The 15,186-nt window shown below is 47.2% G+C and overlaps 1 protein-coding gene across 1 annotated transcript in view; it reads right to left on the bottom strand.

Annotated features, from left to right (window-relative positions):
- The window catches only part of DHODH (dihydroorotate dehydrogenase (quinone)), a 183,178-nt gene that overhangs the window by 99,868 nt on the left and 68,124 nt on the right, over positions 1-15,186 (bottom strand). Inside the window, exon 2 of the mRNA XM_068119071.2 lies at positions 11,025-11,237. Coding sequence (XP_067975172.2) covers positions 11,025-11,237 — 213 coding nt within the window. The remainder of the gene's footprint in view (positions 1-11,024; positions 11,238-15,186) is intronic.

Genomic DNA, 15,186 nt, shown 5'->3' with positions numbered 1-15,186 from the left:
CCATAAGAGGGTTGCAGGCAGATCTTGTGCAACCTGTAGGAATATTTGCGGGACAGAGCCCAGAGAGAGCTGGGGGGGGCAAGGCCAGAGAGGAGTCGGTAGAAGACGGAAAGACCACCAACCTGCCTGCGGTGAGTGAGTGAGAGGCCCTTGGAGTTAGCTTCATCGCGGGAGATTCCAATGATTCTGAATGCTTTGGTTTCAACAGCGTGAAGACGAGCTAGGTGTGAGGCAGGAGCACCAGCCCAGAGGGGAGAGCAGTATTCCATTGAGATATATATATATATATACATATGTATATATGAGATATATATATACATACATACATACATACTGTTACGTGGTCCTCCCGGTAACTACCTGGTCTTGGTGACCCCCGGACCGTGGGAGGACCCCGCCAGAAAGATATCTGATTTATACGCTTTCGTAGCGCAAGCAATATAAAAGACACAATAATTCAAGTCAATAAGAAACCCCACACCAAGGATCCGGATTACTTAATAATATATTCTCCATCCATCATCAGCAATCAACAATCCATCAACAATCTTACTAAGATGACCATCTCATAAATTTCCCCCCCCCTTTCCCCACTCACGACCCCTCAATGGTCACTGTCCCTCACAATGTCTCTGGGCCCCTCCAGACCAAGGTGAAGGTCGACTTCTCCGCACACGGGCGGTTGAACGAACCCCTGGCTGACGTGTTCCAAACGTGCATGTCGCGTACCGGGAACAGCTGCTGCAGCGCACACCTCCTTGCCAAGCAAAGCGGGCAAAGCAAAGCGCGGCTTGCAAAGCGTGCGAGGCCCAAGGTGCGACCCGTACGCGTCCTTGTAGACGTTGAGGCGAACTGTGCCGGACGCTTGGTTCCGTGCACGAACCCACGGCAACTTGACGTGTAATCGGTAATTACCCCGCGCAGGTAACTCCTTTCGCCAGACGGGCTTTCAAGCGCAGCGTCCCCCACGCTGCTCAATATCGACACCGCTCGTGTCGGAGCTGGGCGAGCAAGAAGAAGATCGCCGCTTCTCCCGGACCTCGTGTCTTTTTCTTCTTCCGGTTCACTATCCCGTTTCCGGTCTCCTGTTATCCGGAGCCTCTCTAACCCTTTAACCACAACAACCTTTAATAGAATAAACATTAATAAGCAATGACATGAATAGTAACTCCTCTAAATCTGGGATCCGTAACACTCCCCCCCTTCAAGAAAGAAAGTTTGAACCCCGCGAAAACTTTCTGTGCCGGCCAACTTTGATAAACCAACCCGATACCCCAAATCATCAGTTCCCCCCGGGCACAATTATCGCATCTCAAAAATAAAGCAACAAACTTTCACCAAAACCCCCCAGAGATTCCAAGGTAATTCCCTCTAGACCAAGCGTCAACCACTTCTAGTTGCTCTTGGATGGAGGCCCAGCTGAGTACTCACTACATGGACACCTTAAGGAATGTGGGGTTCACGGTTAGTCCGGGGAGGAAAGTTCATTACATGGACGCCTTTAAGAACGTGGAGTTCACGGTTAGTCCGTGTAGGAACGTTCCCTACCGGGCTGCCTTTTAAGAACGTGGCGTTCACGGTTAGCCCGTGTAGGAGCCCAGGCTCGGCGGCTCCGCCGTATATAGAGGGCTTCAACTTCTCCGGACTCCTAACAGTTACGGTGGGACCCCTTGTCCCAGCAGTCCCCTGACTGGCGGTCTCCTTCTCGGCCAGTCCTCTGCCAATCATTCTTTCGGGAGATGCCGTAACTCTGGGAGCCTCCATAGTAATATCGGCTGCTGCCAACCCCAAAACTACCGCCAAGTGGTCCTCTTCTGTAGACCTCTCGACGCCTACGAAATGCCTTCCCTACTGTTATGGTCCGACCCTCCAAATCCTTACCATTCCAATTCTTCTCTGCCTCCCTGGCGTCTCTTGTGCTTGCAAACGTGACAAAGCCGAACCCTCTTGACCGTTGCGTTTCCCTGTCTTTTACCACCCGCACTTCCACCAGCGGTCCATATCTGTTGAAGACAGAGGTCAGAACTTCTTCCTCTGTGTTGAAGTTCAGTCCCCCTATGAATAACTTGGAACTTTTGTCGCCATCCCGAGCTGGGGTGCTGTTATTTCCCCCGCGGGGCTCTTTACCCACCCTCGGGTTACCATAAATTTGCCCCCCAGCCAAATCATTCCCGATAATCAGAGATACCCCCTCTACAGGAAGCGTGGCTTGTAAACCGACGGTGACCGGTCCTGACACCAAATCGGATTCCAAATGGATGACATGAAGTGGGGCACTAACACAGCCACCGATCCCTTGTAACCGAACACTATCACCAGTTGCGGTACTCTTTGACAATGGCAAAATGCCTTCAAGCATTAAGGATTGATGGGCTCCTGTGTCCCTCAATACCCTAACAGGTCTTGGGTTAGTCAAGTCTCCCTCGAGTGAGACAAACCCCTCATAAATAAATGGTTGGTAACTCTTCTGTGGGCGATTTCTTACGCTAGCCATCGCATTCGGAGTTGTAATAGTCGGACTCCGCTCTGGGTTGTCCCTTTTCATGAGGTAACAACTGGACATCAAGTGTCCAAGTTTTTTGCAAAAGGCGCAAGTAGGCCCGGAGGAAAAACTCGTGGTCTGCCTCGGCCCCCCCCCCCCCCCCGGGAAATAAGTTTGTCTTGGGCCCGTAGCCCTCTGATTTCGAACAATTGGGGTATCCGCGTTGTCCCCATAATCCTCTCGAGGCCGCCGCCATGTATTGTCGTTCTCCGCACCGGGTGTTCCATAACTCCCCTGCTGAAGTCTAGGCGAGGAGCTAGGTGTGTGGACCCCTATCCGGTGTGTTAAGGCATAATCATCTGCCATGGTGGCTGCGTCCCACAACTTTGGTACTTTCTTTTCCTGCAGGTACACTTTGATGTCCTCGTGGACACACTGTTGAAATTCCTCCACCAGCATCAGGTCATGCAATGCTTCGAAGTCGTTCCCGACTCCTTTCGACTCACACCACCGATCAAACATGTTTTCTTTCACTCTGGCAAACTCCACATGGGTCTCACTCTCCCTCTTCCTGGCATTCCTGAATTTTTGCCGGTAAGCTTCAGGAACCAACTCATAGGCTTTGAGGATGTGCTTCTTCAATACCTCATAATCTGCACATTGGTCCATTGGTAGCGCCAAATAAATCTCTTGAGCTTTATCCACCAGCACACTTTGCACTAGTATGGTCCAGGCCTCCTCTGGCCAGTTTAACTGTCGAGCCACTTTCTCAAAGTGTGGAAAAAATTGAGTGACTTCCTTTTCACTGAAGGGTGGAACCAGCCTCACATGTCTGCCCACCTCCCAGGTGTTCTGGCTAGGTGTCGACCCCGTCAGCAAGGGTGGTACCTCTCCCCGTTCTCTCATTAAATCCAGCTCCTTGAATTTAATCTCTTGCTGAAGCGCCAGATCACGTTCCTTCAACTCCCTTTCGGCTTTTCTCTCCTCTGCTTCGAGTTCCCTGGCAGCTCTCCTCTCCTCTGCTTTTCTCCCTTCTAACCTTTCCTGGAGTTCTCGTTCCACTCTCCTTTCCTCTGCTTGTTTCTCTTCTCTCCTCTCTTCTGCTTTCCTTTCTTCTTCTGCCCTTTCCTTTTCTGCTTTCCTTTCTTCTTCTGCTAACCTTTCCTGGAGTTCTCGTTCCACTCTCCTTTCCTCTGCTTGTTTCTCTTCTCTCCTCTCTTCTGCTTTCCTTTCCTCTTCTGCTCTTTCCTTTTCTGCTTTCCTTTCTTCTTCTGCTCTTTCCTTTTCTGCTTTCCTTTCCTCTGTTTTCATCCTTTCTAACCTTTCCTGGAGTTCTCGTTCCACTCTCCTTTCCTCTGCTTGTTTCTCTTCTCTCCTCTCTTCTGCTTTCCTTTCTTCTTCTTTTAACCTTTCCTGGAGTTCTCATTCCACTCTCCTTTCCTCTGCTTGTTTCTCTTCTCTCCTCTCTTCTGCTTTCCTTTCCTCTTCTTTGATCCGTTCCTGGCTCCGTAATTGCAACTCCAGTTTCCGGAGCTCAACGTCTTCTGGTTCTTCGGGTAGCCACTGCCAGGCTAACTCGTCCCATGTTCCTAATCCCACCATAGATTGTATCACCATGGTCTGCAACTCTGCCTTCCTCAAATTAGTTCGGACCTCCAAGTTAAAATGTTTGGCCAATTTCAAGAGGTCCGCTTTTAGTAACGCTCGGAACTGTGCCTCACTAGGTGTTACCGCAAAGTTCTGTGCAACAAACGCCATGGTGACTATCGTTAACACCTGTTAACCTTCACCCAAGACTTTACCACAATTTCTCAAAAATTTACCAATTAATAATTAATTAATAAATTTTAATTAATAAAAATTATTATTTTATTATGTTATACAATTTTAGATCCCGGAATTCAATTGGACGAGCCCCCAGTTCTGTTACATGGTCCTCCCGGTAACTACCTGGTCTTGGTGACCCCCGGACCATGGGAGGGCCCCGCCAGAAAGATATCTGATTTATACGCTTTCGTAGCGCAAGCAATATGAAAGACACAATAATTCAAGTCAATAAGAAACCCCACACCAAGGATCCGGATTACTTAATAATATATTCTCCATCCATCATCAGCAATCAACAATCCATCAACAATCTTACTAAGATGACCATCTCATAAATTTCCCCCTCTTTCCCCACTCACGACCCCTCAATGGTCACTGTCCCTCACAATGTCTCTGGGCCCCTCCAGACCAAGGTGAAGGTCGACTTCTCCGCACACGGGCGGTTGAACGAACCCCTGGCTGACGTGTTCCAAACGTGCACGTCGCGTACCGGGAACAGCTGCTGCAGCGCACACCTCCTTGCCAAGCAAAGCGGGCAAAGCAAAGCGCGGCTTGCAAAGCGCGCGAGGCCCAAGGTGCGACCCGTACACGTCCTTGTAGACGTTGAGGCGAACTGTGCCAGACACTTGGTTCCGTGCACGGACCCACGGCAACTTGACGTGTAATCGGTAAATACCCCGCACAGGTAACTCCTTTCGCCAGATGGGCTTTCAAGCGCAGCGTCCCCCCACACTGCTCAATATCGACACCGCTCGCGTCGGAGCTGGGCGAGCAAGAAGAAGATCACCGCTTCTCCCGGACCTCGTGTCTTTTTCTTCTTCTGGTTCACTATCCCGTTTCCGGTCTCCTGTTATCCGGAGCCTCTCTAACACTTTAACCACAACAACCTTTAATAGAATAAACATTAATAAGCAATGACATGAATAGTAACTCCTCTAAATCCGGGATCCGTAACACATACATACATACATACATACATACATACACACACACACACACACACACACACACACACACACACACACACACACACACACACACACACCTAAAAATACACACACACAATACAACAACAACAACAACAACAGGCATTTTAAGGCCATTTTCCCTGCTAGAGCGGGGGTTAGCCTGCGGTCCCCATGACAATCTTCTCCATTTTGCCCTATTTTATGCATCTCCCCTTGTTAACCCCCTTGCCCGCATTTCTTCTTCCACCATCTTTAGCCAAGTCTTTCTTGGTCTTCCCCGTCCTCTACTTCCTTCTACATTCATTTCCATCACTCTTCTCAACCAGTCACTTTCATCCTTCCTCAACACATGACCAAACCATCTCAACCTGTTCCTCTTCACAGCATCAATCACAAGCTCTATTCCCATCATCTTTCACAATTCATCATTTGTCTTCCTCTCTCTAAACGACACTCCGCACATCCACCGAACCATTCGCATTTCCAACCTTTCCAGCCTTCGTTGCTGCTCTACGTTCATTACCCATGTCTCGCTCCCATAAATCATAACACTTCTCACACATGCAGCATTGCAGCATACACCTTTCCCTTCAGCTTCAACGACACTCCCCTCCTCACCAGCATGCCACTCAGTTCCCGAAACTTCTTCCATGCACATCTCACTCCAGCAACCGTTGCCGAGTCTGATCCACCTTCTCCATTCAGCATGTCTCCGAGGTGGCAAAATGTTTTCACACCTTCCAGCTTCACGCCGTCTCCAAGATCCAACTAAACATTTCCTCCATCTGCAGCTCCCTCTGTGCACACTTTACATTTGAATGTAGCTGCCACACTGGTTAATGACCCTCTCAGACCACTACATTTTTGATGAACCCACTCAGCGCACATTGTACATTGAATGGAGTTCACCCCAACACCCTTCCTGCACACAGCACATGGCCACTTCCCAGTTCTTTCCACCTCACCACATGCTTTACTACTTGCCATCACCTTCGTCTTTCTGATATTCACCTTCAGACCTTTTGTCTCCATACATGCCTTCCACTTGTTCATCTTTTCCTTCAGTCCATCCATACTTTCCGCAATCAACACCAGGTCATCTGCATACAACAACTCCCACGGTACACCCTCCTTTACATTATGAGCCAGCACCTCCATCACAGCTACAAATAGACACACATACACACGATAATTTTTGGTCACTCACCTTTTCCTTTCCCCCCCCTCACCCTGCCCCACCCTTCTTTTTTTTTCTTTTTTTTTTATACAAGATTGAGGCTCGTGTAAGAGCTAACACCAATCACAAAAAAAAAAAAAAAACGGACGCACAAAGCAAACAATAAAGGGAGGGAGAGGGCTAGGGGGGAGGCGGCATGGGAAGGTGGGCGAGGTGGGGGTGGGAAAGGTATAAAACACATGGACTCTGCTAGAACTTCCAGGAAAGAAAGGTCAGGATTTCAAAAAAAAAAGTGGATCTGGGGTGAATGTACGGGGGTAGAAGAGATCAAGATTTTGGATGGGGGAAGGTTAGAGATGGTGGTGAACAGCTGTTTTAAAGACCTGGAGGGAGGAGTGGGATTGAAGAGAGTGAGGGAGTTTGTCCCAGAGGCGGGAGTAAAGAGGAATGAAGGAGTGAAGGTGAATAGAGAGTCTCGATTTTGGCATTTTCACCAGAAGAGGGTTAATAGCAGATCTTGTGCGACCTGTAGGAATATTTAGGGGACAGAGCACAGAGAGAGCTGGGGGAGCTAGGACAGATAGGAGTCAGAAGAAGACAGAAAGACCACAAACCTGCCTGCAGTGAGCGAGTGAAAGGCCCTCGGAGATAGCTTCATCGCGGGAGATTCCAATGATTCTGAAAGCTTTGGTTTCAACAGTGTGAATACGAGCTAGGTGTGAGGCAGGAGCACCGGCCCAGAGGGGAGAACAGTATTCCATTGAGGTGCGGATGAAAGCCTTGTATATGGTGAGGAGCTCATGTGTGCCAAGGAAGGACTTCACACAACGGAGACTGCCCAGTCGGCGACTGGCTTTGGAGGCCAGATTGGAAATGTGGTTTTCCCAGGAAAGATCATGGCAGATAGTGAGACCCAAAAGCTTGAGTGACAGAACTTCTTGGAGAGGATTGTTCAGAATGTGGATGGGAGGGGTGTCCAGTCGGTCTTTTCGGAGAGACATCGTAAGAGTGTGAGATTTGTCAGGATTGAAAGACATGTTCCACTTGTTTGACCAGTCTGTGATTTTGTCCAGGTCTACAGAGAGTGAGGAGGCTACAGACTGCTAATGTGAGGGATGAGGTATGGAGCAGCAGAGAGTGGAGTCATCAGCAAAGAGACAGAGAGGATTTTCAAGAGAGTCAGAGAGATCATTGATGAAGACCAGAAAAAGCCCAGAGCTCAGAACACTGCCTTGAGGAACTCCAGCCTGAACAAGAAGGGGTGATGAGAGAAAACCATTCAGGGCCACACGCTGACTATGACCAGAGAGGAAGTCTGCAAGCCAAGCGTGGAGATTTCCATGGATACCATAAGAGGAGAGTTTGGTGAACAGGGTGAGGTGCCAGACAGTATCGAAGGCACGGGATGCATAAAGGGAGACAGCCCTGATTTCCTGTTTCGCATTAAGGACCTCGATCCATTGTTGAGACAGCAGAATCAGCACGTCCAGAGTAGAGCGACCTGATCTGAAACCAAATTGATGATCAGAGATGAAGCCATTGGAGAAGAGGAAAGATTTGATATCTGAAGCAATGATGGATTCCACGACTTTGCTCATTATTGGAAGCAGGCTGATTGGTCTGTAGTTTCAAGGATCTGTTTTTGCACCTTTTTTATGTAAAGCGGTAATGTTTGCTGATTTCCAAGATGCTGGCAGATGACCTTGAGCAAAAGAGAGGGTGAAGAGAACAGAGCGAGGGAGTGGAAGAGCGGCAGAGCAGGATTTTAGGACCCGTGGGCTGATGCCGTCTGGTCCAGCTGCAGAATCAGAGTCGAGGATTGACAGAATCTTTTCCACCTTGTCAGGAGGAAAGGACACAGAGTCCAGGAGCAGCTGGGTACGACTGGGTACGGTGGGTACAGAGAGGGATGGGTTTGGCACACAAGATTTTGAGGTAAACACAGAGTTGAGGCATTCAGCTTTTTCACGTGCGGAGTCAGCTGTGTAGCCGTTTGAGGTGGGGGATGAGGGGAGGTGGAAGGGGTACAAACACCAGAAACAGATTTGACCAGACACCACCAGGATTTGGAAGAGGAAGACAGGTTTGAGAGTTCAGTCTTGAGAGTGGAGATATATTGTTTCCTGACTCTCCCGAGGGTGGACACACACTTGTTTCGGGCTTTGTAAAAAGGAAATGAGATTTCCTTCCGTTGGATTTGCTTTCCAGGAGGCGAAGGCAAGTTGTTTCAAGGCAACTGCCTCACCACAAGATTCAGTGTACCATGGACGGGAGGAAGGGTATGACAACTGAAGACGAGATGGGATAAATCTGTGCATGAGAGAGAGAGCAATTTACTTTGCAAGAATTCCCAGGATGAGTTGATGTCAGAGGCAGTAGAGATGGGAGACCAGTCCAGATGATTGATGGCTACTTGAAGACCGTGCCTGTTGGCCCGAGTAAAATGCAAGACTCGACGACCCTGAGGAGGCTCTCTGAGAATGGTCAGAGAGATGTCCACTTTAACAAGCAAATGATCAGATGAACCGATTGGAGCAGAAGAAGAACAGCAGACATTTGCAGGGAAGTTTGTCATAACCAAGTGTGGAAGAGAAGATGCTCCATTGACTGAGATCCGGGTCGGGAAATTGACAGATTGTGTCAGTCCCAATGAGTCGCAGAATTCCTTTGCTGAGAAGCCATGGCTGGTGAGAGAGGAACCCACACCCAGCCAGCTGGCATGATGACAATTTAAATCACCACATATGAGGAAGAGAGAGTTGGGATGAGTAGATAGAAGTTGGTCCATATTACCGGACAGCGAGATGTAGATGGAGTCATCACTGTTTGGTGGATGGTACAACACACAAATTAACAAAAGGTGGGAGCGAAGGCGAAGCTGTAGCCAAAGGTACTCCTGGGGGTGAGGTGGATTGAGGGAAGTGCAGGGAGAGTGAGGAAGAGAGTTTTTGATAAAGATAGCAACCCCACCTCCAGGACGAGGCTCAGATCTATCATACCGGAGGAGGGAGTAACCAGGAAGAGCTATTAAGGAATCAGAGACATCATGAAGGAGGAAAGTTTCTGTTCAGCAGATCAAGTTTGGTTTGTCAGAAGCAACCTGTATGGAGAGATCAGTCAAGTTTGAGCGAAGGCCCCGGATGTTTGAGGTCCATTCTGTTGATGAAGAGGAAGGGGGAGCATCCAATACAGGATAGGGGAGGGGAGGGGTAAGGTAAGATGTGGAAGAGAAGGAAGAGTTCGGGAGAGCTGTTGATCGTGTGTTGGAGATAGCAGAATAGCTAGGAGAAAGGGAAGGATGAGGCGGCCAAAAGGTTTTATGGTGATTGTGTGAAGCACAGTTAGGTGTTGTTTCAGCGGGGAGGGGCAGAGCGAGGAAGAAGGTTGGGGGAGATGGAGGTGAGAGTTGGAAGGAAGGAGAAGCAGGGAGGACGCTTTGAGGGGGAGGGGTGAGAGGGGAGAATTGGAGAAAAAAGGAGGGTGGGGAGATCTGAAAGGGAGGGGTGAGGGGGGAGTTTGGGAGGGGAGGAGCGAGGGGGGAGTCTAGGAAGGGAGCGGCGAGTTTAGGAGGGGAGGGGCGAGTGGGGAGTTTAGGAGGAGAGGGGTGAGGGCGGAGTTTCGGAGGGAAGAGGCAATGGGGGGGATTTGAAACGGATGGGTGACGGGGGAGTTTAGGAGGGGAGGGGCGAGGGGGAGAGTTTAGGAGGAGAGGGGTGAGGGCGGAGTTTTGGAGGGAAGGGGCAAGGGGGGGGGAATTTGAAAGGGATGGGTGATGGGGAAGATTAGGAGGGGAGGGGTGAGTTTGAATTTTAGAAAGTGAGATGAAATTTTTTATTTTTTTTAAATGAAGAGATTTAGTGAGCAAGTCGAAACCAACCTTTTAAAGAAGAAGAAGAAAAATGTGTTATAATATACGACAGAATACAGCACTTCAGGGGAAAGTTTAAACATTTAAAAACTAAACCGTGAAAACTATCTGGGGAAATGGGGGTGAAACACGTGGTCCAAAAACGAACAAACAAACAAGAACAAAGAAGGATTTCTTTTTTTTTTTTTTGAGTTGAGATTTTAAACAAGGAAGTATGGGGTGAAAAGACTGGGAAAAACTGAGGGAACGAAGTAAATGGACCACAAACAACCGCTGAGAGAAAACAAAGCCTGAAGGCAGGAAACTTAAAATACCAGGCCGCAAAAGACGCGGCACGAAATAACCGACGATTTTATACAGGTTTACACGATTTACACCGAGATCTTCCTAGGGACACACAAAAATACAGTTTTGACAAAAATACAAATGGGAACAATTACTTAACTTTGATAGCGTGGAGAGCATGGACAGCTTGGAAAAAACGCAACCTCGCCGGCAAAACCGGAAGCGGCAGACTTTTTCTCCCTCATCTTCCCCTCTCCTCCCCTTTCCCCACCTTCCACACTCCCAACCCTCATCGAATATCCATCCATGGACTGAGCCTTTTTCTCTTTTGACAAAACCTTCCCATTCTGGCATTTTAACATTTTATGTTGTAAAGTTTCACTGCCAATGTACTCAACAGGGTTTACACATTCTCACGAGTATGGATGAATCAAGATGACGTGCACGAGGTACGAGTCCCAGCGACAGCAGTCTGATAGAAAGACGATGAGCGGTCTCGGCATCGAGGCAACGTTGCGCTGCCGGCATGATGAACTCTCGGTACATTTTTTCATTTCCTTGTACCATACCAACAAGTGCACACAATCCTGCACCACCACCCAAAATCATAATCGCATCCAGTAAGCATTTCTGTGGGAGGAATTGGGAATACGCATTGTGATTAAAAGGTGGATAAACAATTTTGAGATCAGACATTTGTGGTGGCAATTATTAAATCACAGAATTTAGAAGCGATAAAGGGAAGAAAAAAATTGCATTTCAGAAATTATTTTGTAGACGTATATTTGATTTCAATACAATGCATCGTGCTATATATTCCCTGGCTGTTCAGATATTGGTGTGCTATATTGATCAGCACAAGCTTCTGATTCAGCAACATTACTGTGCAGCAGGTAAGAACACTTACTTGAAGATATATTGATTTTTTCATTGTAATTGATCAATTGGCGTTGGCTTATCAGTTAGGGTGCCGGCTTGGGATCCTAGGATCCTGGGTTCGAATCCCGGTCGATCGCTGAATTAACGCCAGGGGGGTTGACTCAGCCTGTCATCCTTCCGAGGTCGGCAAATTGAGTACCAGCTTGCTGGGATGAATGATCACGGTGTGTACCCCGATTCAGCATAGGTACACCGTATCCCTGCGCATCGTAAGAGCGTGACCAAGGGTTGGCATCAGGAAGGGCATCCGGCCATAAAAACATTGCCTCAAACAGGGAACCATGATTGTCATGGGGCCCGCAAGGCTAACCCCCGCTCTAGCGGGGAAAAATGGCCTTAAAACGGTCATTCATTCATTCATTCATTCATTCAATTGATCAATCTCACGCAATTCTACAATGTCGGAGGATGTAACTGACTGATGCCCCAACCGCACTCGTATATCGAGATCAGTAGTCGTCAAAAGTCAATGTTTAGGTAGCAGGTGAGGCCATATATATAATCATTGCATAGGGAGGGGCCATGCACAAAGTACGTGACTCTTTTTTGGAAAAATAATAATAATAATAATAATAATAATAATAATAATAATAATAATAATAACTAGAACTGCCACTTTAAAACTGCTGGCAGTGATGACCGGTTTACTCGCACCCACTTTTGATACAACCCCACTTTTGATACAACCCCACTTTTGATACAACCCCACTTTCATTGGACATGCCAAATTTGACACAACCCCCTTGGATACAACCCCGACACACACACACACACACACACACACACACACACACACACACACACACACACACACACACACACACACACACACATCCCTCCTACCCTGACCCACACCCCTCCCCCCAAACGCACACCCCTCCAAACACACACACACACACACACACACACACACACACACACACATACACCCCCCGCCTAAACACACACATCCCTCCCCCCCCCCCCCACACACACACATCCCCCCTACATACAAACATACACACACACACACACACACACCCAAACACACACACACACACACACACACACACACACACACACACACACACACACACACACACACACACACACACACACACACACACACACGTCTTTTTTTCCATTTCTGTTCCTCACAATTCTATCCCTCTCTTTCATTCACAGACACACACACACACACACACACACACACACACACACACATACACACACACACACCTCGTTTTGTCATTTCTGTTCCTCACAATTCTATCTCTCTCTTTTACACGCACGCACGCACGCATGCACACACACACACACACACACACACACACACACACACACACACACACACACATCCAACCCCCCTCCTCCACACATACACCCCAACCCCCCCCCCCCCACATACACACATATCCCCCCCCCCCACCCACACACACACACACACATCCACACACACACACATCCAGACACATACACACACACACACACACACACACACACACCCCACACGCACACCGCTCCACACAAACACACACATCCCCCCTACCCCATCCATTAAAAAAAATATTTTCGTTTAATTAACGATATCTGCCACCCGTGGAGGAACGTCATCCGTGGCCCGTGCCGTATGTCAGCGTAAGAACGAAGTATCCCGTCGATCGAACTTGGTCAAATTTTTCATGATTGTCACCAAATTTGTTGTGGTATTTTGTTAACTCATCCGAGGCAATACGACAATCGAAATCCGATTTGAAATCGGAGCAAAATGGACGCCGCAAGGTCTGCCTGCACGCATGGATATTTTACCTGAGGAAGAATTCACTTTGGAAATGCGATCCATTTAAAATGTTAGATTTTGAATAACTTCGTCATTTTTATTCGGATTTCCACCAAATAAAGGTCACCATTGCTTGCAGATACCTCTCTTTCTCCTTAAAATTGAAGACAGGATGAACTTCAGAGCGAGAAATAAGCCGAGGCGGCGGAGAGTTTTACAATGTTATTTTCCAATTTAAATGACAATATTGTGTAGTTTCACGAAAATTCATCAGAATTTGCCCAGATTTGTTGCATTCGAATGTTAACAGCCTCTAGCGACTGCCAAATCCGAAGACAATTTAATTTCGAGCTACCCTTAGCTCGTGAGGTGGTTACGTCACATGGCCTGGTCAAAAAAAAGTGTTGTGGTTCTTCTTCTTCAGGCAATAACAACTTCTAGTTTCCAGACCGTACATCCAATCATCTTGAAATTTTGCACACTTGTTACTCTTCATGACTTCTACTACAGTATGAAGTTTCACGTCGATCAATAAAGCGATTCAAGAGATATCCTTTTTTTTTTTTTTTCATATTTCCGTTTAATTAACGATATCTGCCAAACCACGTGACCTATCGCAAATTCTAAAATGACATTTTAGTAGACTGACATGCTGAACAGATCTGTGAAGTTTCTCCTCGATTGGATCAAAAATGAGGAAGGAGCTAGGTTTTAAAGGTTCATGCTTAAAAACGTCATAACTCTGAAACCATGTGACGCATGACGTCATGCTCACTGACGTTTTTGTTCGTCATGGGTATGCGATTCTGCTTGCAAAGCTTGGCCTCGATCTGTTCAGCCGTTGCAGAGAAAAAGGGGTTTTCGTGTTTTCACGAAAAACAATATGGCGGCCGAACCACGTGACCTGCGACGTCATAATTACCATTAAAATATTCTACAGATAGAGTCGCTCCTATGGTGAAAATTTGATCTCAATCGGCCCTATTATTGCTGAGAAAATGTTTTTTAAAGGAAATTAAAACTTAAAATGGCAATAGCACTGGGAGACATGGCCTGGAAGGACAAAATGGTGCGTTTCTTCTTCTTTCAACAATAAACCCTTATAGCTTCGAGACCGTACATCCAATCATCTTGAAATTTTGCACCCTTGTTCCGCATGATGAGAGCTACATTGCATTAAAAATTCAAGTCGATCCATGCAGTGGTTCAAGAGTTACAAGCTTTTTAAAATTTTACTTCCATTATTTATTGCGGCCAAACCATGTGACGTATCAAAACATCTCTAGTAACGTTGAAACATACCCCATGAGGAACATTTGTGTAAAGTTTCCACTCGATATCTCCACAAATTATGGAGGGGATACCATTTCTAGTTTGAGCTTTAAAACATCATAACTCTGAAACCATGTGTCGGATGACATCGTGCTCGCTGACTTTTTTGTTTGTCATGGGTATGCGAATATGCATGCCAAGTTTGGGCTCGATCCGTTCAGCCGTTGCGGAGAAAAAGGGTTTTTTGTGTTTTTTCACGAAAAACAAGATGGCGGCCGAACCATGTGACGTATGACTTCGAAAAAAAATTCATTCTGAGTTTTTTTTAACGAAGCATCTGGGAAAAAAATCCCATTTTCGGGGGAGAAAAGTTTTTGTTTGACGAATTCTAACCTCTTAACGTTAGCATTTTTTATATACTCGATACACATGTCGTTTGTTCCCATTGAAGAGTTCTTTAGAATGAGCCATTCCTCAAATTTTTCCATTGAGCCGTTTCGGAGATACAGAGGGGAAAAGTTGAATTTGTTTTACAAGATGGCGCCCACACCACGTGACCTATGACGTCATAATTAGCATTAAAAAATTCTAGGAGCCGAGATGATCGTT

This window comes from Myxine glutinosa, chromosome 6, assembly GCF_964187855.1.
Source record: "Myxine glutinosa chromosome 6, kmMyxGlut1.1, whole genome shotgun sequence".
Lineage (NCBI taxonomy): Eukaryota > Metazoa > Chordata > Myxini > Myxiniformes > Myxinidae > Myxine > Myxine glutinosa.
This window is presented reverse-complemented; position numbering and strand designations above follow the sequence as displayed.